The sequence below is a fragment of the Crocodylus siamensis genome, chromosome 1, assembly GCF_052110815.1.
Source record: "Crocodylus siamensis isolate JL-2025a chromosome 1, ASM5211081v1, whole genome shotgun sequence".
Classification (NCBI taxonomy): Eukaryota; Metazoa; Chordata; order Crocodylia; family Crocodylidae; genus Crocodylus; species Crocodylus siamensis.
In genome coordinates this window covers 197,754,093-197,780,259 of record NC_143395.1, presented here as the reverse complement: position 1 = coordinate 197,780,259, position 26,167 = coordinate 197,754,093, and the positions used below count along the sequence as shown (strand labels likewise).

Below are 26,167 nucleotides of genomic sequence, written 5' to 3'. Positions count from 1 at the left end.
TTAGAGACTTATCTATGAAAGGGTTTTGACGCAGTCCCCAGCCACCTGCCTAGCAACATGTTCTGGGTCAATGATATGAGATTAGAGTAATCTCTGTTCCCTCTTTCCCTTACCCACAGGAAAAAATATATGCTGTAAATTGATCCTTTGCTTAACCCCTATTTATTGAAGTTATTCTTCATCTGACCTTTAAAACGTGAAATAAAGCTGTCGTGTCCCAGAACACAAAGCAGTGAGCTTTCATATTGAAGTCCCTTGCCTGTACCTTGCCACTAGACCTAATCACCCTCATTTGTACTTGTGTTTACTTTACCGCTGTGTACAATACATCACAAATCTGTATTTACTGGAGGTTGTTTATGTTACTGGAATAAGATTTACACACAAAAAAGCCATGGTCCCTTTAAAAAAATTGGTAGTTGTAGAAGTAAACTTGGTGGCAGTTCTGCAGTATGTAGCATGCTGAGAAATGATTATGCTCATGCAAAACCCCAGTGACTGCCAAAAGGCTTTGCACTGGTGCAGCAACCCATCTTAACATAAGTTTGCAGGAATGAGACCCACAACCCAGAGAGTGACTCCACACAACATTATGCTTAAGAGGGAATAATAATGTCATTTCAGCATACTAATAAACATACAATATCAAACTGTAATGAAGTCTTAGTAGAAGCAGACCTCACTAGACAACTCCACCAATACATGCTGCCTCAGAATAAAGGCAAAACCATGTTCTGCTTATGAAGGACTTCAATTTAGTTAGAGCTTACATATGAATCCCTAGCCGTTTGTAGCACATTATATTTATTCAGAGATCCAGTTAATTCCAGTTGAGTTTCTACCTGTCCTAAAAATTGCAGGAAGGGTTGGGAAAATTGAAGCCTGAGAAATGTAGGTCGCTGATAGCAGCTTGTACTTCTGTTCTGGGCAAGTAGCTAAAGAGTCCATCGCTTTTGGGCTCCCAAGCTTGTCATCTAAATTTGACAGCCATCTGAAAGAATCTGGTGATTAGCAACAAGTCAAAATAAAAATAATCTAGTTCTTAGAAACATAATGCAGAATGAAATAGAAGTTCTACAGCATAGGAGCATTTGCCTTTACATCCTGCAGGACCGTGTCTTGCAAGCAGCTACCCCCTCCTCTTATAAAAAGTGATCTGAAGAAGCTTCTATCAGAAATCAAGGCACACAGAACTCATACTCACTCTAAACTGATAGCTATCCCTAACAAAACATTTCCACCTCCAAAAGGCCCCATTTTCCTGACCTAGATGAGGTTATCACAGTAGAGCTTGGTGTAGAAGTGGTTGTGATGGGATACTGAATCTGTAGATCCGGATGGTCGTATTGACCAGTTGTTCATAGAAGAGCAAGAAGGGAGCCTTCAAATTGAGCGTACAGATGATCATGAAAGAATGAGCAAAGTAAAAATGCATATGTAACAAGGAGGGCATGTCTACCTGTGCAATTAATGTGACTGAATAAACTCCGGAGCAATTTGAGCCACAGTGAACTAATCTTGGCATCACCATCTCTACACATGTGTTTAAGCACAGTCATTTATTCCGCTGTTGGATAGTACCTGTGTCTGATGGAACTGTCCTATGCCAGAGTAAATTAATCTGCTGTGCCCTAATTGTGCTGCACAAGTAAATGGTGATGCTTTACTGCACAGTAAATTAGTCTACTGCACAGTAAAGTGCACGTTTAGATGCATCTGGAGATAGGTAATTTTATTCTTGTGCATTGGGCCAGTACAAATCATCTCTTCAGAACTTAAATCCTACTTACAGATTGTGTTCCAGTCTGCCATTATATCAGAATTTATAAATACAGACTATATTTATCATAACATTAATGAATGGAATTTTGAGGCCAGCTTACAATTAATTTAAGGCCCCTTTAAATTCCAAGAATGGAACTGAGGCGCCTTAGTGAAATGGGAATCAGGCCCTATATTCAAATTGGCTGTTATAAGAACTGTAGTTGTAAGGGTTCCATCGTTGAACTGTTTACTGTATATGCATATTCAATAGAAGCATAACAAAGAAGGCTAGTTTCCTTAAAAGTTGGGGAAAAGGTGTTAATGGAAAAATTGTCATTGAGGAATGGTTATGAAAACAAATCTCCTCTAGTATGTACCATTTCAAGAAAAACTGTTTTAAGATATTCAATAGAAACATATTCTAGAAAGGCTTAGAAAAATTATGCAGCAACTGGAGGATAATGGTGGTAAGGAGAGAGTAATATAGGGAGCTTTAGGCACATTTTGTGGGATTGCTCAAAGGCACAAGATTATTGGGATAGGGTTACTAATCACATTGAATGTGTCTGTCTTGAGGAGCCATTAGCAATCCTTTTAGGTCCCTCAATTAATAATGTGACGTTCAGAGAACATACATCTTTAAGATCTTTCATAGCTGGATAGCCCTTATTAGCTGGGAACTGAAAAAGAAGAGAGACTATTCTATTAATATTTGATTCAGTAGAGCTCTGGGGCATAGCGAAAAGGGAAAAATTAATGCATCAAATTAAATCTCAATAAAGGTGACAAAACTAATACATATTTAGATTAATGCCTGCTTTTATTGGATTTTCAGCCAAGGGACAGTCATGAGATGTAAAACCAAAACACTTAAACCCTTTCAGATTAAATGATACAGCGATTGTGAACATTTTCAGCAAAGTGGACCTTCACAATTGCTAGCGTCGCAGAGAAGCATAACTGTCCTTTTTTGGGAAAAGAAGAAAGAAAACAGACTTAAGTATATTCTTACTCTGTGTTTAGTACAGTTCGTAGCACACTTGCCCTGGCTAGACTGAAACCTAAAAAATACGTAACAGGCAGAAGGTATAGGATAGACAAGGCTTAAATTTATAACTTTTGTGAAAAAACATCACCCTGATTGGTTAATATATTTTAGTAAGACAGTGAACCCTTTTTATGTTTATCTTTGTTTTATTTTTGTAAACCACTGTTTTTAAAAATACGCCAATTTTGAATTTTGAGCCTGTTCAACAAAACAGGCTCAATACAGCTCTTAAAGGAAGCTGTTGTTATACTGTATCAGAATATTCTGAAATTCATGAATTATAGAACAATGTCAGAAGCACAACATGTAGTGATATTTTATAGTGGTTTAAAGTGTTGTTTACAAAAATGTTGCCCCCAATTAATGCTTCAGTAACAATCAAGAGGTTTAAGACTTAATTTTATACGGTTCTAAGCTTTTAAAAATTCTCCAAAAAAGCATTTACTGTGTTATGGAATATTTTCAGATGTGCTTCAGCACTACATGAGCCCTTGAAGGAAGTTAAAAGAAATGTGTTAGATACTTGACCACTAGAGGTCATTAAGAGACCTTGCAAGAAAATACCACTTGCTTTGCTTTATGATGGCCATACCTGTCCTGGTTTTGTTTTTTATAAAAGGAAATGTACCGATAAACAGGAGTAATTGTAGCTATGCCAGTCCTTTCTTATTTTATCTCTGTTCCTCCAGAGGTGTGCATGATGGCATCATGGTGACAGATATGTACTTTTTGCAAAAAAAAGTGAATTGTGAGAAACCAATAGACTTATAGCACCTTTGGATTCCTAGATAGCAGCTATGGGCAGCGTTGCCAGGTCTTAAATATGAAATGATTGTATTGGGAGCTCAAAATTATCATATTTGCTGAAAAACTATTGTATACTGGGAAAACATGCACATACAATTGCAAATAAGTATGCAAATACATCTTATTTACTTTATATTTCTTGCTGTACATTTTCAATGAGTGAGTGAGAACTGCGTCATCAAAGTTGAAGTATTTCTTTATTTTGAGGCATGTAGTCATAAAGAAGTGTTGACAGGAAACCCAAAAGTTGGTTAAGACTCCCTGAGTGTGACTTGGGTTTTTGCATGTGCTGCATCAATTAGCTGCCTCAAATTATCGTACATTTTGAACATTTTTACTATTATTGATAATATATTGTAGAAGGGTTGAAATTATTGTACAAATATGATAATTATTGTACACCTGGCAACACTGATTGTTGGTCATTCTACTTTTAATTTTTTGCTGCTGTTTAAATCTATGATTAGTTAAGAAGTTGTTCTTTATAGCTGCATCGCTATATTCTTTAGTATGCAGTCCCCTGATATTTTTAAAGATAACCTGGAAACTTTAGAAGGTGCACAATTTGATAGCTCACTTTTGTTCAGAAGGATGATGTAAGCCAGTGGTTCAGTTCAGCCCTCAGAAAATGCCAGCTATTAGCTTTCATTTGTTTTTTGACTACCCTACAAAGGACTGCAGGGTTCCACAGTACCCTGGTTAAGAATTATTGGTATGAGCTTTTCACCCACCCACTCAGTGAACTTCCTGGATACACTTTTCCTTTTAGGGCAGTCAGTCATGCTGGTTCTAAAGTCTAAAGCTCTATTTACTTAGTTTTTGGCTCTTGCAGGGACCATCTTTCACCCTGTGCACCCTTTGTGATGGCTGAGGTTTTCTTTAGCATATGGCAGGAGCCTGTTGATGGGGATTGGAGGTAGGGTGTTTTCAGTAAGGCAGGGGCGGTCACTAACCTTATTACAACTACTCCTTGCTTAACGTCATAGTTACATTCTTCAAAAATGTGACTTTAAGCAAAACAATGTTAAGCGAATCCAAGTATGTCACAGTAGTTACTTACTGGCAGGCAGCAGCCAAACATAGTTATAACCGAACATTGTGTGACTTTAAATGAGTATGTTCTCTAATAGATGGTGACGTAATAATGAAACAACTTTAACCAGGACAACGTTAAGTGAGGAGTACCTGTACTTGTTCCTTCTCGGGCCATGTACCATAGCCTGACTTTTCTCATTGTTAAGAGATTGTGCAAAATGCACTTTTGGTCATGGATTGTTTGTTGCTGAACCAGGCTGTTTGGATGGTAAAATTTGTCCTGCTTATGAAGGGTAGGGTGATGCTAGAGACACTGTGTCACAAGCCCAAATGTTATGGTGATCAGCATATTTAAAAACAGTAAAACAATAGGTATTTAATCCTCTCATTGCACATTCCAACTATGCTTGGAAGCATTACATTCTCCTTGTGGTGTTGCTTCTGATTAAAAGCTAAGATTTTGTAAAAGCTTAAGTTTGGATTTTAATATTATATACCATGTAAATACTTGTAGCTTTCTTTGTATTTTCATCTTTTAAAATGAGACTCTATGCACCAAATGACCTGTAAACCTCTAAAACAACGGTTGGCTACTGACAACCTGTGATCCAAATTTGGCTTACAGAGCCATTTGATCCAGCCCCCAGAAATGGGATTTTGGCAATATTTGGCAGTGAGGGTCTTGGGCAGCAGTTGCTCTCCCCTTGAGGAAGAGTAGCAGTGGTGGCTAGGTCCTAGTGCCTGACCTTCTCTGACCTGAACTGTGACTGTGTCATTCTGGCCCACAGCCTTAAAAGGCTGCTGACGGCTGCTCTAAAAGCACAGTTAGAGAGAACTTGAGGCAATTGTATACCAACAGGGAGAATGTAGCAGGAACTCTGAAAGTAGGTGCAACTAAGGTTCTGAACCAGCAAGTTGCAGGATGTCCAATGTCCCTTTTGTTCAGGGAGAGTCCCATTTTGGCTTCAGAGAAGTCAGCGTGGACTCAAAGGTCCATCTGTGGACTGAGGCCAAGTCTTTACCAGCCTGTGTTAGATGTTGTCTGTGATTTATGTTGCCAAGTTGACTGACACTTTCTATGATTCTAGAGAAGTGCTCATCTTTCTGTCCTGTCACCCTGCCTCACCTAACCTTCTGTCCACTCTTGCACCTTCTTGTTTAAAACACTGGTACAGGTTACCCAGAGAGGTGGTGGAAGCTGCATCCTTGGGGAATTTCAAAACCTGGCTAGACAAAACTTTGGCTAGGAAGATCTAGTTGGGTATGGTCCTGCTTTGAGCAAGGGGTTGGACTAGATGGTCTCTGAGATCCCTTCCAATTCTAATTGTCTATGATTCTATAATTCAAATATGCAGCATGTTGCTATCCAGTACATTTGATGACCCTGCACAGCACAAAGAGAACCTTGGGTGGGAGATGCCCTGTCTCCTCAGACCCTGTTAGTGCCTAGAGTCTCGTGCAGAATGGTGGGAGAGATGCAGTTTGTATCTTTGGCCCTTTCAGCTTTTTTTTTTTAGTGAAGGGCTCTACCTGGAAATCATGGGCTAGCATTATACCTGCTTGGCCCTATCCTGGCTGTTCCTATGGTGCTGTCTCTTAAGAGTTATGATTTGACTTGGGTTAGCACAGCTTTATCTATACAGGAAGGTAATACTTTACTTACATTTTTTAAAAACCATTAAAAAAACCCTAAGTATCATTGTCCTCTACAGGGAAAACAGTGCTGGCCATGGGCCAAATTATAACTCTTACAGACAGTTCTGTAGGAATAGCCAGGCAGAAACTGTGGTGCATCTCCACTGAGATCTTTGTTGATTTAGACCAGCTCATTAAACATACATTTTTGTGCTCTATGTTCTTTAATCACTAAAGGAGTATTGACCAATCTCAGATGACCAGTCATAGCTAGCAATGTACTAAGGAGGGCAGGTTTCTCTTTTCTCGCTTTGGTAGGTGCCTAACAAAAACATCTTTCAACCTCAACTGTATCCTTTTTTGTATGTATGGGTGTGTGGTGTTTATCTGTGGCTATAGCTATAGCTATAGATTATCGGTGAGTACGTGACAAACCTGGGCTGCAGGTTTGTTGCTGAATTGTCATGCTCTGTAACATTCAAGGGACTAGTATATTCCCCTCTGCATGGACTCATGGGGAGCTTATGGTAAATGCCCCAAATTCACTGTGGGGAAGAAAGTCATTAAGCATATTTATTCCCCAATCTCAAAGCCCTTCTGTAATTACTGCGTACAATTTTAATTCAGTGTCACCAAGGATTTGGATGGTCATCGAGGAACAGGTACTTTACAGAGTGTAAAGGGCACCCAGAAATGTTGCATACATTATTTTTGCTCTGAGCAGCATCAAGATGTTGTCTGGGTTCCTTGACCACTTTCAAAGAGGGTCATGGGCATCTATCCTAGAAAGCAGCACAGCTGAGTTGGCCATAATGTTAATACTGAGATAATGGGACCAGAAAGTTCACTGAGAGGTAGCAACTATGCCCAACTGTTCAAGGACTGGCTTTCCTTGTGACCCTTTTGTTTCTGCCTGTTCTACCTACTGGAGTCCTGTCTCCCAAAAACAGATGGGGTAGAATTATACTTGCAGCTTCTGTTATGTTCCTAAGATTTCCTGTGCTAAGTAATGTAAGGAATGGTTAAACTACGAGGTGATACACTGCTTCATTCTTGTAAGAAACAGCAACTGTCCAAGTTACTCTTTGCAATTACCTCTGGTATACCTGGCATTGTAACTGAACTGTAATAGCACAGGAGGAGGCACTATGGTCTACTACATGGGAGGCCAACCATTTTTGACACTCATACTACAAATGAGCTCTGTACCCTCCTCAGTGCCGTTCTGATACCTTTTCTCTTCCTGACCTGTTGCTCTGCTTCCTGCTCTGTGTTCCTTGCTTGATTAGCTGCTCAGCCTTCCACTCCCAGCCTGATTTCCCATCGTGCTGCCTGCTCCCTCCCTGATTTGCTGTGTGCCACACAGAAAGAGGATGGCTGTGGCACTTGGGGTACCCATGCCACAGGTAGGCCACCCCTGGCCTACTGAATAGATCATTTGACCCTGATTCTGGAGACTTGGCACCTATCGCAAATTCATCCATTGGCTTGCTGGGTGACTCGGGGCACATCACTTCACCTTTCCCTAAACTCTGCTTGCACTCTGAAAAGTAAATTGTGGACAAAAGTATTAGTATCTAAGCATGAGAGCACATTAAGACATAGCTGACTCTAAAAGACATCCTCTCTTTCATAGAGTGGAAGATCATGATGATCTCGTGCCTATCTTCATGCGCCATAGTGAAACTCTGAGAGAAACCTATGGAGAATACTTCCTTGCTGAGATGATAGAAGCTCAAGATGAAGAAAATCATGCTGTGGTCTGTGAGGTCAGTCCTTCACAATCCAGTAGGCATGGCCATACCTAATGTTTGTTATACCATGTTAGTATTGCAGCCGGGGCCGTGTCTCAGTTAATAAAAACAAAGCAAAACTTGCTGCACCTTAGAATACAGAATTCATCACGTTGGTGCTGACTGGACACTCAGAAACATTAGCCATTTTCCTAGTGAGTTTTAAGTCCTGTAAGAAAAAGGATTGCTTCATTGTAATAGGCATCTCCTTTAAGAGTAGGAGCTTGACAGTAATAAATATTGGTATTACTTTTTTTTATGAAGTGCCCTTCTTGTAGAAGATGCCCAGATATTTTGCAAACATCCTTTGTGCCTCAGCAATCACGCAAAACATATGGGGTTCTCATCTGTTTTACATATGAGGAAATTGAGACGTGGCAAATTAAGGGCCCAATACAAGGCGCTGACATCTGTAACCTCAGAATCTTAGAGCCTCATTAGATTTTGAGGATACACAGCATTTCACTGAACATACTCAACACTTTGCAGACAAACGCTAGCTTCCAACAAAATGACTTGTTCATGTCACATGAGCGTGTGAACCTTTTTCCAGAAAAGAATAGAAATATATTATGACAGAAAGATAAAGTGTGGCCACATTTTCCATGGCCGTACAATTTTAGTTGGTGGGACTTAGCAGCATTCCTGTCCCTGTGTGGCCAGACAACGAGCCAGCCAGAATTGCAGGCCCTGTCTCCTGGAGATGATAGGGGCTCTTGCGCAGATCTTCCAGCAAAAACCACTCATTGAAAAGAGCCATCACCCACACAGTGACCAGCAAGGCTGGACACACATGACTTGCAAGCAGTATGTTGCAACCTTTAAAGGGCCACAAAGTTTTCTTTCAGCTCAGCACAACTGGAATGCTCTGGCAGGCATTGCCCAGAGATAACTCCCTTGGGACTGCTCATCTGTTCCTGTTGCCTCGCCTCCAGTAGAGGGCTCTGGCTATATACCACACTGTCCCTGAATGATTTGTTTATGTGTTTTGTTTTTCTTGGTTATGTAAATGAAGCTGTGGCTTAGACAGTTCAGTCAATTTCCTAAAAATAATTGAAAGAGGAAGCCTTAAATCATTCATGTTGCCATTCTGGACATTTTGCATGATAAATAATCAAATTACATTACTGTCCAAATTTATACTGCTTTGTAAAGACTAGTAACCAAGGATACTTGCATAGTCAAAAATATCTTCAAAAAGCAGAATCAGAGAGGCTGAAAATGAACAACATGAATGAATATAGTAAATCTTTTCCATCCCTATCCTGTGCAAGAAATTTGGGTGTGGGGGGAATTAAAAAATAGAGGAGTTAGCCTCTGAGCAAAGAAGAGGGAAATGATAGTGGCCAGCAGGCAAAAGAATTTAAAACAACATTAATATTTTATATGATTTAATTGCTGGCTTTTGTGATTCTGTGAAGTATTGTGTGCTGATAATCTACTTTAATTCCAAAAACCTGCTTCTTACAGCAAAGCATTTTAAAAGATCCTTAAAATGTAATCACCCCAGTTTGAAACCAAATGGCAAACAATAAACCATCAGTGTAACAGCACATTACAAACAGCTATATTATAAATAATACATTTTATCATGCATTTATAGCTCAATATGAAACTAGCAAAAGGTGTTTCAAGCCTTCATAGTATAGACTCGCCAGTGCTGCTGCAGATTGGAAAGACACCTTCATGTGAACCAAGATAGATGCCAATTTTCCCTGCAGAGAATGAAGCTGGCAACCTCTTTTTGCACATACGGTAGATGGATTGGTTAATCAGCCTCTGCTGAGCCTTGGGCCTAAAATTACATAGCAGCCAGACAACTGCAGTGACCCAGCTTTTGTTCACTTATGCAAACACGACAAATAAACAATCACTTGTTGTTCAGGGGAAAATTCAACTTATATATATATAGACGTGTTGATGGTCCTTTAAAACAGCCGTATAAATCCAGCTTTTTATAGTAGGATTTGATGAGTATTAAGGAAAAAATACTTATTTTGGTTATTTGTGTTTTATCAGTAAGTTGCATGTAAAGCTTGCAATTAAGGTACTACCAAGGTTTTTTAGTGCAAAATCAATGTTGATTTTTATATTCAGTGCCTGTTTCTTACTTAATTTTATAACCTGCAGGTAAGTTCCAGTTCTATACCATTAATCCACTGTAACTGCCATTTCACCAATGCAATATCCTTGTCTCCTCGTATTTGGTGTTCATTTGTTAGGGTGTTTGTTTTCTTTATGGCCATACCTTGGAAATATTTAGTGCTTATTACTGCTATGTCCTCTCTTCCTGAGTTAAAAAAAATTCAAAAGGAAATCAAGTATGCGTTTCACTTTGAACGCTCAAAGCAGTTTGTACAATAATGTTTCATCAATGATTGAGTTCAGCTAGATTCAGATTTTACTTAAGCTCTTTTTTCAATAAGTAAGAATTCATTATGCTGAAAAACAGAAAAATTTTCCTGTTTAAAAAAAATCTACTTTTTCTTTAGTTTTTAAATGAATATTTTGTATCTTAATACTTGTTCATAATTTGCGACAGAAAATATAAAAAGCCTACAAAGCAATTGTGCAAGAAAACTGAGAGCAGTTATATGTGACATCATATTATTCTTCCATTTACCTTTTAAAGTCAAAATTCTTATATATTTTTGCATCTTCCTCTGAAATATCTGGTACTGTCCCTGTTAGAAACTGGATATGAAGCTAATTATACAGAAGTTTTGATTCAGTATAGAAATTCTCATATAAATCTTTCAAAATCTTGCTTTGCCTAGTACGCAGTCACTTTAGAAAGATGGGGTTTAAGATTAGATGGATCAAGTATAATGGATTGGATGGCCTTTTCTTGTGCCCAAAAGTAATGACTTCTTAAATTTTTTAGCTTTTAAGTTGGGCTGAAGGATTTTTTTTTCAAGTATGGTTTAATCACAGAAGAAATGCAGTTTTGGCCAGCTTAAAACTGTTCCTAAAGATGACTTGAATGTCTTGAATAATTTTGTCTGAAAAAATGATTCAGCAATATTCACAAAGTCAGCAAGAATGGGGAGGCAGTGAATGCAGGCTTTTACCCAGTTGCCTGGTAGTTAGAGCATTCATTTAGGATGCAGTAGACGTAGGTTCAGTTTCCCTTTGCCTGAAGGGATCTAAACCATTGTTTCCTGCCTCCTATGAGACTGCCCAAGCCACCATGCTGTAAGGCATTGTACATCATGCTCCTTCATTGCTTTCTGTTGGTGCTCTTCCTGTTGTATGTGGAATACTTAAATATTCATTGGAGCAGATAATGGATCCCCAGAGTTCCACCTCCTTGGTGACTACCCAAACCACCAACTTACAGTTATTTTAGAGGGTATTTTATACAGAATGGAGCAGCTTAAGCAGGAGAGCCTGAAAGCAGCCCATCCCAGACAACGAGATAGTGCTCTGATCAACATGCTTTCCTGGAAAAGATAAGAGACTTTGGTCCAAATCCCTGCTATGAATCAAGCAGAGAGCTTGGGTGTCCTATATATTGGGGGTATGCCCTAACCATTCGGAGGGAGGGAGGTGAGCAGCACCACCATCACCACCTCTTTCTCTTTGTTTTGTGACTGATGCCCAAGTCTAGGGCTTCACACCCATTAGTTTTCTCATGACACTTACGTTCTCAGATGGACACAAAGCAGTGTTTCAGGTCAAATGAAAGATTTTAATTTGAAAGATTTTTATTTTTGCTGAAACTTTTTATTTCAGTTTTTCACCTTGGTTTGAAACAGAACAAATGTAATTTGTTTTCTGGTTTGGCCCCTGAACTGAACAATCAATTATTTTCACTGCCCTGATATTTAAGTCTGAGTGCAATGATCATGTTTTGATATTTCAGGACAATGGTGCTGCAGTAGGTTTCATGAGTGTGTGCTCTCAAGTGAATATACAGTTGCTTCACGAGTGTTTTGACCTGGCGACTTTCCATGGACTCTGCAAACCCCATCCTGATGATGTTCTCAAACTACCACAGGAGCCAAATATTGAAACAGGTGAAAACAGTGTAAAAATGTTACACAGTGCAGAGTAAGTCAGGCTACATTTATTATTAATGTCTGAATGTGTCATTACTGAGGGCTGGATTGGGACAGGTTCAGCTGATCTAGTCCATCTCCTTCTTCTTCAAGCAGCAAACACAAATAGGCGTGTCTGCTGTAGAGATGGTTGTATAACTCATTACAGAAAGGTCAGACAGCTGTTGTTTCTTGTGACATGCTTCTTACTGCTGAGGAGATGGCACACAACAGATTGGGAGATTGGAGGATGTTCATGATTAAAGGCGTTGTATAAATATTTAAGCTCAGTTTTTGGAGAGTTAGAGCACCAGATGTCCCCCACTGGTCATCTGTAACTGGTCCGCAAGATGGAGGTTTCACGTTGAAGCTGATTCCAGTGGCTGACACTAGTTAGGCAGCTGGTTAACTGCAACTGGCAGTAGGTTAAATGTTTATCACATAGACAGGCATCACTACCTTTTGCTACCTTCTGGGTTTTTTTCTCCATTGTCTACAGCTGTATGTATGGATTGTAATATTTTTGGGGGCAGGACTATCTATTTCTTATGTGTATAGAGGGCAGAGCAGAGTAGCACCAAAACATTCAGAAAGACATAAGCTTAGAGTCAGTTTCTAAGGGCGTGTGTAGACAAAATGAGGGGCATGTGTGCATGACACTTTAAAGCGGGTTAAATACTTTTGCACCGCTTTAATGCTGTTGGTGTTTGCATGCGTTGGCGGTGTATTGCGCATTAATTTAAGCCACTGTAGCACATTCAACGGCATAATGCTCCTTAAATGATTTTGGAGCGCAGCAAACTAAAACACCTCCAAGGAGTTTTAGTTTGCTGCCCTACAGCCACGGAGCAAAGGACCGGCCTCCGTACAGCTCATGGGCTGTGCAGGCAGCCCATTCAGGCAGCCTGGTAGCAGCCCGGAAAGGCAGGGTCCACCAAAGAAAAAAACAAAATGGTGAGCCTGATCTTCCCCCCACCCCCCAGAGCCTACCTGCCTGCATGAGCTGCACATGTGCTTCCCTCCGTGACTGCAGTGCTCCCCAGGACCACCCAAGCCGGCTGCCTGCAGGCAGGTGCTGCCTGGGGAGAACCGCTGCTGCCACAGAGGAAAGCACCAGCCCCTTGCCTTCCCATCCCGCAGCCCAGGGACCGCTCCACCCGCTGGCAGCTCGCCCTCCCCTCCCCACTGCTGGAGAGGCAGGTAAGACATGGATGTACATGACACGGAGGTTTACTTCATCCTAAGTCGAAGCGGTGTTTTTAAAAACCCACTGCTTCAGATTAGGGCGAAGTAAACCCCCATTTTGTCTACACACGCCCTAAGGTACCACCAGCAGTGAAACTCAGGTGGAGAGCAAGGCACCAGCCCCAAGCACCATCTTAGAGGGGGCACCAGAATCACTGCCTTCCCCTTAATCCCGGGAATCGTTGCCACAGCAGGATAGCACCTGGGCAGTGGAGCCAGGCAGGTACAGCCCTATACCCAGTAATGGATCTGGGGTCCAGGGGAGTGAGCAGAATGGTGTCCTTCTGGTGTGTCTTTACTGCAGCAGGTGCAGCCCCACTCCTCATAGTGTATTTGGGCATGGAAGGGAAATGAACAGAGCATCAGAAGCAGCTCCTGGGGAACCTGCGCTGTTGGGCTGCTGTAGCTGGCATGCAGCAAGCCTGTTTTCCAGCAGCCCAAGCCCATAGTGCTGCAGCAGCAGCCCCAGCAGTAGCAGCTGCAGCTTGAGTGCAGAGAGCAGGCACAGGCAAGACTCTGTCTCTCTCCCCAACCCTCCCAGCTCTCCAGTTGTCTGCATAATCCCCTACCCCCACATCTCCTCAGGGTGGTGAAGGAGATTGCTGCACCTTTGCATGACTTTTCCTTGACCAAGCACTGCATCATCAAGATTCATAGTTTATGACAAACTCTGTGCTGCCAGAGCATTTGAATTAAGATGTTCATGGATATTCCCATGGCATTATGGTAAGGTTTCTTGTTAGCTGAAGTGTCTGAGAGAATTATTTGGAATATAATGTAACACCAGATCTTACCATGAGACAGCTATTCTATTCAGGTTTTTGTACAGTTTTCATCATTGCAGCAGCTGAGCACCTTCCAGAAGGACATTACACAACATAACTTGCATTTGTCACATCTCTCTCTCTCTCTCTTTTTCTCTTCCTGGGGAAAATTATGTAAGTGTTAGTGTTTGCTTTTAGTTTTTGTGCTACCTGTTATCTTGAATTCCTGAAAACTGTGTAAAAAAGAAGTGGCCCTTATGCTTGGAATGGAAAGTGATGATGAGTCAAAGAGTTCTGAGACCCATGGAAGTTAGCCCCAGTCCTTACACATTTCTGAGAAAGGTCTGTTTCCACACACATGAGGGCTGCCATAGTGGTAGACAGCTCCATCATGCCTGAGGAGCAAGTAGAAGTGGTGACCACTGTTCTCATTCCAGACCTACTGATGATCTTACCTGCAGATCACTGGGCACCTCAAAGATAAAGATAGAGATCTTGACTTGAACTTAGTATTTGACTGAAATTTGGAGACTTTCACAGCTGAACTGTGTCAAGAGCTTATTTATACCAGGGGTGTCAAACACACAGCCCTCTGGCCAGATGCAGCCTGCAGAGCTGTTTCCTCTGACCAACAGGATGCCCAGAGGAACCAGGAATTTGGGGTTGGGGCCTGCTACAGAATTCAGGCTCTTGGGTACAGCCTTTGGTGGCAGGGTGTGAGGAATGACTAAGCTGACACAGTGCTGCTTGTGCCACAGCTTGTGCCGTCAGTGCCATTTGCCCTGCTGCCAGCTCTGGATCCAGCCTATAAAGAGCCCCACAGTTCAGAACAGTCCCAGGCCATGGGGTGTGTTTGACGTCCCTGGTTTATACAATTATATATAGCCAAAGTGGCCAATATGAAAAGGGTTGTGGTTTGTTCTTGAATCAGAAATTTCAAAAAAGGCAGTGTATGCCTAAAAGCTAGCTATGCAGTTGGTCTGTCACCAGTAAGTCCTTGTCTCAATAAGAATTTAAAAAACCGGTTTACATTTTTTTAATGTATCATCTAGTACTAAATTAGTTGATGTACAAGCATCCTTATGAATTAATTTATCGTAATCAATTAACATTACTTGATCACCTGGAACAAAACTGTGTGCACCCTCCATTTGTTGTCATTTTGTATATTCTTTTTTTCGAATATGTGTACTTTTATGTGGTGCATTTTCCAAAACTCACACTGGAGCTGAATATTTCATACAAGTTTTTCTTCCTATTGTTTGTTTGTCAGCTATTTGAATAAAAGGACTGTGAACAAAATGCTACATTTCTAAAGAGTTTGAATAAAAATATTTCTCAATTAATCTAGTTTCACATCAGTGGAACACATGATACCATAAAGCTGCTCTTTCCCCACTTATTCATAAGGATTGCAGGAAAACTGAAAAGAAACTTTCTTTTCCCTTTTTTTTTTTAAGTGAGAAAATATGCTTTTTATACAGATGATCTTTCAAGTTTTGTTTTTTTTAAAAGAAGAATGCAGGAAAAATGTTATAAGCCAAATGTTTCCCTTGTTCCTATATGATTATGTTTTCAAAAATGTTCTTTAAAGATCACCCTGTCATAGCTTGTTTATGATAAACAAAGCATCTGTGTATACCAGTTGCATTTTGGTATTCCATAGATAAAACTTTTAATGATGTGGGCTTGCCTGTATTCTTAAACCCAATAGAAATACTCATATGCTTATAGTTAAGATGAGTATATGTTATAGGAACAGCACCTTGTTGTGGATAAAGCCTTTGTGCACTGTATTGAAAATTTGGGGCAAAATTGTTTCCTGATGTGAAATCAGTATAGCTACATTAAGTAATTTGCACCAACAGAAATGTGGTCTGTTATTATATCTTTATGAATTCAAAAGCTGAGCTTTTAAAATATAAGCCACATTCTATTGTAGAAGGAACTCTCTGTGCCTGTATGAATAACCATAATAACGAGAATTTTCAAGCTGTTTAGAATGCTTTAGCTCTTGTAAGTGGAGACCACAGGTTGTTATTATTTTTCCTTTCAAAATGTAATACGGAATAACAATAATGAAAGAGTATTCAAAATCTGTATTTAATGTAACGTTGATATACCACTCAGATTTCATGATAATTACAGTAATTTTGTTATTACTCTATATGGAGTCAGGAATTAGTAGCTAGAAAATATTCTGATTCAGGAGGAATAATTCAAGAGGTTTTTGTCAGGCTTCGTGTTGAACTGGCTTTTTGATCCTGCAGACTTTTTTATATCTGCTATTAACCTGGGAAGCACAGAATTCTTCTAATTTTCTTTTGGTCAAAGTTTCGTACATCGCTTATAATAACTATAGTTTATATTCTTTAGACCACATGTCTATGGTATGGTACACACAGCAGTGATGAAACCAAGTTTGATAGTGGTGGATGGAGAACGCTTAGTGTTCAGTTTTACTATGAAGTCAGAAACAACATATCAATATTTATATGGAAACTGGAGGCTTGTATTAATTAACTTCTGACACCTGCAAGCCTGTTTATAATGAGAGATGTTGTTGGATTAATCAGGACAACATTTGATCATTTCTATGAAGTCGCCCATCTGTGATACCACTGGAGAAACCACATATTATAGTCTGCATATTTTTGTTCAACCTGCACATTGCATAAGCATTTTTTCCTTCTGACGGTGATTATAGATTTGTAGAAATATTCTTGGCTAATTTATTTTAATCCATGGAATACATTTTTAGGTGAGACAGCCCACAACTGTCCCAGGTTTACTGACATAAGAGTATGTAAATGTATTAACTACGTTTCCTGAGACAAAGCATAACAGTCATATTTTTTTGGTCTTGTTTGTTTGGTTTTTGAGGTTCTCCTTCCTCAGGTTTGCTCTTATTCTCCCCAGCACAAACATCATCATGTTCATAATTCATTGTTTTGGATATTTTCTCTAGAAACGATACTTTTCCCTTAGTACAAAGAGTTTTGTTAATTAAATTTTCTTTCCTGAGACTTCATTTTAATATAAAAAAAATCTACAAATGGGTCTGTAGAATTTGAAAGGTGATATTTTAAGGAGTTAGGATCAATAGTGAAAATATATTAAGTCATTTACATAAAGTCATCCTACTTTATTGCTGAGATTTTTGGAGGTTTTGATTAATTGAGGCTGTCGGCATTTAAATGTTTCTCTCCCAGATGAGTTCTAGTAAGTGAATGTTTGTGATCATTTTGCTTCTGTAATTAATATTAAAAGTAATTTTGATCATTGTAGCAGGATTTCATATTATCTGAAGATTAACTCACTTGACATTGCCTCATAAAATAACTGTGTTCTGAATACCCTCTCTATAGACTTTAAGGCAATATAGTTATTGCTTTGGTTGTAAGTTTTGATTCCAGAGTATTGATAACCTTTCAGCAATTGAGTGGGGGCTTGGGGTGGTAAGGCGCATGGTTGACAGCCCAGATGTTGCAAGGTCAAGGCCACAGTACCCTATCAGATTCCAGTGAATCTGTGAATTCTACTAAATACCTTGTTGTGGCGAAATGCCGGGCTAGCGGCTCCGGCACCGCTTAGGGGAGCCGCGGGCTTTGCGGAGTTGTGCGAGCGCGCGGCTTGTGGGGCGGAATTGAGGTAGCTCTTAGCCGCCCTCGAGGTTCGCCGAGTTGGCACAAGCAGACGACTTAGAGTAAGTAGTTAGTGTCTCTTAATCTATAGGGTGTCCGTTGGTTCACGAGGTTCCAGAGCCAGCCCTTGCGTTCCAACAGTGGAGCTAGTCCAAAGCTAGGTGCGGCTGCCGACTCCTTAAGTCCCAGAACTGGTCAACGGCTCATTGAGATGGAATGTTAGTAATAAAAGTTATTACGGAGTAGATATAGAGTAAAATAAAAAGATTTATTCATTCACCTGGCCTCACCCTCTTACGAGTAAAAGGGGAGGCCGGTTGGAATGAAGTTGCAGTAAATACAAGTATAGCGAGCGTAGGTATGCTGTCTAAGCTATGATGAGAGGCAGTCGAGAAGTGGAGTCTCCGATGTTTCTTCAGTTACAGTATGCTGAATACTAAAGGGGTCTGTTGGTTCACGGGGTTCCAGAGCCAGCAGCTGCCGGCTCCGTAGTCCCAAAACTGGTCAACGGCTCATGAATGGGAAATACAAAGCAATACTGTAACACGGTGAATCGTTGTCAGTTGTCGGATTTCTGAGGCCTTTGTTTTCGCTGGAGTACGCCCAGGCGGGGAGGCTGAGAACCGGTCTGTGGGGTGATCAGGCCCACAGAGTTTTCCAGTTGTCGTCTCTGCTGCTTCCTGCTTTTTTGCCTCTTTTATAGATGTTTGTTGGACTGCCTCTATGACACTAACTATCATATATAGAGATAGGATAATTTTCTTTTACATAATTATTGCTAGGCAGACTTTCTACATAAGTTTCATTTCTGCAGAAATGACACTTCTAGATAAGAAATGAAATTTACAGAATGCACATGTGTAGCTTAATGCCAGTGGAGAAAAGTACAAAGCGTTCACTTTGATTAACAGTCGACTTCAAGGTTACATAAATGTGAGAGTGCTGCGCGGCAGTTATACAGAAAAGGAAAAATAATATAAAGTCTTTGCTAAAAACTATAAGATAGTTACACTTGTCACATGAAAAAGGAAAGGAAGCAATTGATTAATGCAAAATCCAATCATTAATATCATTGAGCATAATCAATGCTGTGCAGATCTAAAATTTGATTTCAGCCAATTTGATTGTGTGCTGTACTTTCCTATCTTATCTGTGGAGCCCTTTCTTCCCTGTTTTACATGTTAATGTTTAAAACCTTTTAAAAAAATGTACCTGTGTCCTCTGTCATAATGGATGTTCATTAGCGCCAGTGAGTTTCAATCTTTTTAGTTTAAAACACGGCAAAGATCCTTTATAACTAGCTGACATGGCTAGTTACCTCAGTATTCAATGGAGAAGTTCCCTGGATTGTACTGAAAATCAGAGGTAGCCCAGGCCACGGCTCAGACTAGGATGCTGAAACCCACTGCCCAGCTGGAAGATCCTTTGGGGGTAAGATGTGTCCCAAATCCACATGCAGATCCTGCAGCTCTTCAAAGGAACCGCAGCAGTTGTTTGAAGGATCCTGGGACATATCTGATGAGAACTGCTCCCCTCTCCCCGCAAGGCAGGCACCAACTTCAGTCTCTCAATAGACACCAGTTTTATTGAAGAAGATAGGTAACTGGCAAGGTAGGGGAGGCTTCTTTTAGAATGCCAGCCAAATTGAGACAGCCAGAAATGCAAATTAATTAGCGCCTAGGAGCTCCCATACAATCTGCCCTTTAATGTCCAAACTTAACCGTAATAAAAGTTGTAGGAATGCATGGAAAAGAGACAAAGGAAAGTCTCTTCTGTTTGATATTTTTAGTTCTTGTTCTTCTAGTACTTCTTTTTGTTCTTCTATTTGTTCTGTTTAGTAGCTCATGTAACATAAACTATAGCAAAGGGAGTAACCAGTTTATAGGAAAAACTATTCACCCTTGAATTGCAAGAAAGAATGGATCATTCTGACCATAAAAGGCAGGTGTCCAGGCCTAGGACAGGGTTAGGACTAGATTTATCTCTTGAAGTACCTACTTGCCCATTTTTTTAAGGATTTCATAACTAGTATCCTCATTTAGAATTGTCAGGACTACGTCATATTTGTCAGTCAGTTTTTCAGTCACTGTCCATCCTCTCCCCATTCTAGATACTATACAAATTATATTTTACTCAGAGGATCCTGAAGTGCAAACTTTAATAAAATGTCACAAGAGTACCTGTGAAACAGGAAATTAAGTATTTTCATTTTATAGATAATAATCATAATAATGTATTTTCCTTTAGTACTTACCATCTAGTCTCACAGCCCTCACTGAAGTATGCCTCACACCATCCCCATGAAGTGGAAAAGTATTATTCCCATATTAAAGGTGGAGAAACTGATAGGGGTAGGTAAAGTGACTTTCCTAATGTCATGGAGCATATGAGAAGCAGAGATTGATGCTGTCTATCAAGAGGGTCATATAATATCCAGTCAGTATTCTTACCACATGACCCCTTCAGATGGAGTCAAAATGTTTTAAATCTGAACATGTTAAGAATTCTGTCCAAATTATCCTTCATTCAAATCTACTTTTAAAGTCACTTCTACAAAGGTATCTTCACAGTAAATAATCAGATATGATGAATGTTTAGCCATGGTCATAAGAAACATCTTAATAAAGACGTTCTACTTCAAATTATACTTTAGGTACTGCTGTGATATATATATCTCCAATTCATACCTCCGTTTGATGCATTCATTCTTTTTCATTATTTAGATAAAGATAAAAGCAGCCAAACAAGTCAACGAGCAGAATCTGTTTTCTCTCAAAGCTCTGAATGTATTAGTGTTCATGATATGGATATTCAGGTAAAGACATCGAATATACTTCCCTGGATTTTTAAAGAAATGCCATAACTATTGAATTGTGTTAAATATGCTTTATTATTTTAAGTGTTAAGGAAATAAATTGGGAATTTTTATTGCTTAACTAAAAACTATGTGCTATCCATGCTTGGTCTCATTATATTCTTCCTCTGTCCTCCCATCCAGGGTTTGTTTTAGACTCTAAAAATATGAGATTTAATTAAGATGAAGTGATTAAAATAGGATTCAGTTCTATTAGAGGCAAAGTATGATAGTTATCTCAGAGTTCTTTGATAGCCTTAGAAGGAAGCCTGAATACATGCTTCTTCAATAATACAGCTGTGTAACCCAGTTCTTTTTAGAGTTGGCACAGAAAACCTGAAAATAGTGGGCCAGTTTCTCAGCTGTTGTGAGTAAGCTTAGCTCTGTCAAAATCCATTATATTAATGCTAATTTAAATCAGCCAAGGATCTTGCCTATCGTTATGAAGTCCGTAATAATTCATCTGAGAATTATTATATTATGGTGATACCAAGATTTTACTTTAAGATAAACTGGGAACCTGAATCAAATACTGCAGCATTTTCAGCACTAAGGTACTTGGTAGTGCCCAGCAGAGCTGGTTAAAAATGCTTAATTGCTTCTGCAGACTGCTCTAATGCCCAGTTTCTCCTGTACTTTCAAAGAGGTCAGAATATTAAATTGCCTCTGATTTCCAGTCTTTTCACATTACCTTAAAGGATTACCTACTTACCTGTGCAGGAAGGCAGTGGGAGGTGTTGAATGACTTGCAAGCTTTTACAGGGAAATACAAGCAAGACTATTTGGAAATTCCTGGCTTTGGGTTGTCATAAGACAAGAAAATCTGGGCAATAGATGTTTTTCTTGTTCTGTGAAAGTTATCCCAAGATTTCAAGACTTTTCATGTTCTGCTTCAGAGCAGTTGGAACTCTTCCACTTTGTGTACCAATAAATATTCAATGGAGCAGGGACTTAAACCTTCATCTCCCATGTCCCAGGTGTTAGGACTCTGACAGAGGTGGATCACTACAGTCCAGGCAGTTTTCTATCCACCTTACAGTGCATTCATCTAACCCATGCTTCCTTAGCTTGTTTGCAAGAATGTTATGGGAGACTATATTAAAAGCCTTGCTTTTAAAGTCAAGGTATATCATGTCCGCTGCTCTCCCTACATCCATAGCACCAGTCATCTCATCACAGAAGGCAGTCGTGTTGGTCAGGCATGACTTGCCCTTGGTGAATCCATTCTGACTATTCCTGATCAGCTTCTTCTCCTCCCAGTGCTTAGAAATGGATTTGTTGAGGACCTGTGCCACGATGTTTCTAGGGACTGAGGTGAGGCTGACCAGTCTGTAGTTCCCCAGATCCTCCTTCCCCTTCTTAAAGATGGGCACTATGTTTGCCCTTTTCTAGTCATCCAGGACCTCTCCCAGTCAGAGAGAACCAGACCAAACCAAATACAGCACAGTAAGGAATAGTTGTAGGAGTGGATGAGAGAAATACCCAGGAGTAGCAAAGACTATTAGCAGAAGAAAAGAAGCTGATAACTGGGAGGTCAAGTCCTATCAAAAAAGGACATTCTCACCTCCTGTGTGTGGAAAGAATTCAGGAGTCAGGGAAATTATCATGTGCTGTAAAACTGATATCAGTGTTTAGTACTTGATTCTTGGTGTCCAGCCAGTTTATGAATTTTTGTTCCCATGTTTGCCTTTTAAAGGTGTCAAGTAGATTTCTCTTGAGCACAAAGATAACAAGGTCAGAGAGAGAGTGGCTGTTCTGTGAGAGCTGTGCTCCTAATGTTGTTTGTGTGTCTCTGTCCTTTTATATATATTTTTTTCTGTGAGAATTCATTCTGATCCATAGTTACAGTTTAGTTTAACCACATATTTGCTATGTTGGCATCTCATGCATTTTCCAGGTGTATTGTATGTTAGGAAAGGCATGTGTAAGAACCATGGATTCTGATGGTTTTGTCATGGGGGATGTTGATAGTAGTGGCAGTGGAGAGTTTGCAAGGTTAGGGGTTTGTGTGAAAGCCAGGAATGGAGGGGCTGGATTTTATCTTTGTAGAGTATAAACTGTAGTTGTTTGATGACCCTTCTGATCAGTTCATGTGGGATGGTAGGCAACCATCAGGGCTGTGTGGTTTACAGGGGCATTTCTTTTTGTATTGTAGTAGGGTTTTTTTTCTACGCCAGTAAGTTACTGTGCTTGTTTGGAGAGCTCTTTGAAATGCATGGTCTACTTCTCTTTTGAAGTGTTCTTGTTGTATAAAGGCAGATTTTAGGTTGGCCAGGTGTTCTCTTTGAAGCAGCTGTGGTGGTGTTTGAGGGCCTGACTGTAGATTACAGGGCTTTTTTGGTGTGTTTGGGATGATTGCTGTTCTTGTGGATACAAGTATGGTGGTCTGTTTTCTGCATATAGTAGTTTGTAGGGATCCCATCCAGAATATGGATTTTATGGGATCTAAAAAGGTGATGTTAGTGTAGGGTATATTCCAGCAAAAGTTTGATCAAGTGGTAATAGTTGTTAAACCTGTGGTGGAAGTCAGTAAGTGAGTCCAGATAATGAAAATATCATCTGTGTAGCACAGATGTACTGCCAGGTTGAAGGTGTATTTTTCTAGAAATGTTTTCTCCAGGTGGCTCATGAAAAAGTTGGCATATTGAGGGGCTGTCTTTGTGTCCATGGTTTGGAGGAAATGATGACTCTTGAAAGTGGAGTTATGGGTGAGGATGAAGTGGATGATTCGTGCAACATGTTGTTGCAAATCTGGATGTACTTCATGATCTTTAAGGTAAAACATACTAACAGCTTTTCCTGGGACACTCTGTTGCACCTCTGTTAGGTTATTGCGGCTTATTCCAGAGACAAGTGTCAGGCTGCGTATGCTGTCTGGCCACCTAGTGGTGAAGGAGCAACAGTGCAGCTTTGAAGAAAGAGATGTAAAAATGACTCTGTCACTCCTACTTGACTTGGGTCAGACCCCAATGTAATCAGTCCTAGGTCAAATGAAATGTCTGTTTACAGCCTATTAGTCATTCTTTTAAGATCCAGAGGGGAAAAAAAGCATGACTGTGGGTTCATGAATGTTCATTTGTCTATTACTAATCACACATTCTACAGATTGATGCCAAAACTGAAGATGTGCCTTCCCAAGCCTCAGATACTGTTGCCACACCATCTCCAACTGGAAGTGTTCAAACTAATGTGTCAGAGGTGAGCTCAGTGTGCAGCAGAGTATTTTGCAACATACTTGTGCTTTGTGCATTTCTTAATTATGTTAATCTTGTGGTATGGACGTGCTGAAGACTTTCCCATTTTGGTCAGCTTGCCCAGTATTTGATGGTTTGTTCCTTTTTTCTTTATTTTTTTTTAAGTCTCAACCCCCAGTACCATATTATCACAACAGAATCTCAGAATTAATTTTTAAAAGTAAATTTCAGAGGAAAGATTGAAATGGTGTGCCCTAAATGCAGAAAAAAGGAACCAGAAATCAAATAGGGAGCCAAGGTTGTTGTTAAAATCCCGATGATTTTAAACCAAACTCCTGAATGTTTGAGGCTGGCAATAATGCTTTCCATGCAGATGTGCCCCTGCATCACAGAAAAGTCATCTCTCACTGGCCCAGAATAAGCCAACATGAGGAGAATCATATGGGGCCTGACTGGATCTGGGGCAGCTATAGTCATACAGCTCCTGTAGTCGGCAACCTCTGCATTGCATTCTACTCTCTGCCTGGTGAGCGGTGGATTCTGTGTTTCCTCCTCCCCATTCTCCCAAAGCACCTGTTTCTTTTCCCAACCAGATCCTATTTACTTGGGCTTTTATAGGGGGAGGCATTGTTGCTTTCATTCAGAATGATCAGTGAATTTCAAAGAAACTGAATAATTGGCTGTTTCCCAACACTATCAATGCTGTGAGATTTGCTTTTACTCTTTCATAATGCATGGTTTTTGTATAATTTTATTCAACCTTTTAGTTTGTAAAAGATCAGTTTTCAAAAAGTACATTTTGTTGTTTGCTTTTTAATTATAAATGAAATATAGAATGTCCTAGGACTGTCCTTTCACTGCTAAGTAGAAGTTGAATTTAGTAGACCAGGGTTGTCCAACTGTTAGCCTGCTTGTAGTTCTGGAGGGGTTGAGTTGCAGCCTGCAGGGCTTGTTGGTGCAGCTGCCAGAGCTATTGTGTTGGCACAGCTCTGGAACTCAGTGGGAGGAAATCCAGGTCTTCTGTTGCTGTTAGGAACTAAAATCAGCAGCAGGAGAAAAGGAAGGGCAAGCATGGCAGTGCACCTTTGGGTGCTTGCCACTTTAAGGGCTTGAGCACGCTGTGAGGCAGCCTGCAGGTAGGAGCCAACCCAATCAGGCGGTCACATGACAGCCAGGAGGCCACCTGATTGGAGCAGGGCTGAGTAGCCTCAGTATAAAAGCAGGACCTGAGGAGCCAGGCCTGCAGTTGCAACTGGGGAGCTGAAGGTTGAACATCTCCCAGCTGGATCCTGCTCCCAAAACAACTGGAGGTCAAAGTAGGAATTATGGGGATGGAGGAGGTTCCTGAGGACCCAGTCTGGGGTCCAGCACCTTTAGAAGGGGGCTCAGTGCCTGTGGCCTGCTGAGAGAAGAGCTCAGAATAAGCCCAGAGAGGAGCTGTATGCACAGGGGCTTTGTAAGAGACCAGGAAGGTATGAAAACTGGTCCTGGGGCATGACCTGAAACTACAGCCTGCTGGGGTTGGATGGTGTGGTGGGGCTTCCTGTGACAGGACAGTCCCCAGGAAATACCACACCTGTGTCTCCTCAGTGAAAGGCAAGTATGGGGTGCTGGAAAGCCCCAGCCCCCATTGCCCTGTGGGTGACCCTGTGGAGGGGAAAGGCTAGGAAAGCACACCCCAACAGAACAGCATACAGCCAAGGCCCACAGAGTGAGGGCAGTGTGGGGAGGGGCCCGAGAAGGTGGATCCATATGGGAGAGAGGGCTAGCTGCTCAAGAACCTAGCCAGAAAACCTTTGACTGGCCTGTGCTGGGGCCAGGACCAGGATGGTTGAAAGGCAAAAGCACCCACTGTGAGCAACAGCCAAAGCCAGTTGCCTAGAATCCTAAGTGGCTTAGAGGTGAGGACAGGGCCTGCGAGGCCAAAGGTCCCAGAGGGGGCTACTGCTGAGAGTGAAATGGGTGTAGGGAGTTTGTAGCCCTGAATGATGGCGGAGGTTAGGCTGCCTGAGTAGGAGGGATCTGGGTTGGGGTCTGAATGTCAGCCGGGAATATAGTGTAGGGCTGGAGCTTATAGTGATGCCATCTGCAAGGCATGGGACATGGTAAAGGGGAGGTCAGAGCTGTGTATATCGCTTTTGGTATCAGGACATTAAAAATGGGCAGCTTCCCACCTAGGAACATCAATTCAATTACATCAAAGGCGTGGCAGGAGAGTCAGGTGGGGGGACTGCCCTAGGCAACTGGGCACGCCGATATTGTAAGTGGCCTTGAGACGGTCTCCTGTCACAGCAAGCAACAGTGGTATTAATCCCTGGGTTCTGGAGCCACGTCATTGCAGTGG

The 26,167-nt window shown here is 40.8% G+C and overlaps 1 protein-coding gene across 1 annotated transcript in view; it reads left to right on the top strand.

Moving 5' to 3' along the window:
- Nucleotides 1-26,167, top strand: part of CFAP61 (cilia and flagella associated protein 61) — a 212,687-nt gene that overhangs the window by 20,797 nt on the left and 165,723 nt on the right. The window contains exons 7-10 of the mRNA XM_090051987.1: nucleotides 7,926-8,058; nucleotides 11,948-12,101; nucleotides 20,499-20,590; nucleotides 23,735-23,827. Of these exons, the coding sequence (XP_089908113.1) occupies nucleotides 7,926-8,058; nucleotides 11,948-12,101; nucleotides 20,499-20,590; nucleotides 23,735-23,827 (472 nt within the window). The remainder of the gene's footprint in view (nucleotides 1-7,925; nucleotides 8,059-11,947; nucleotides 12,102-20,498; nucleotides 20,591-23,734; nucleotides 23,828-26,167) is intronic.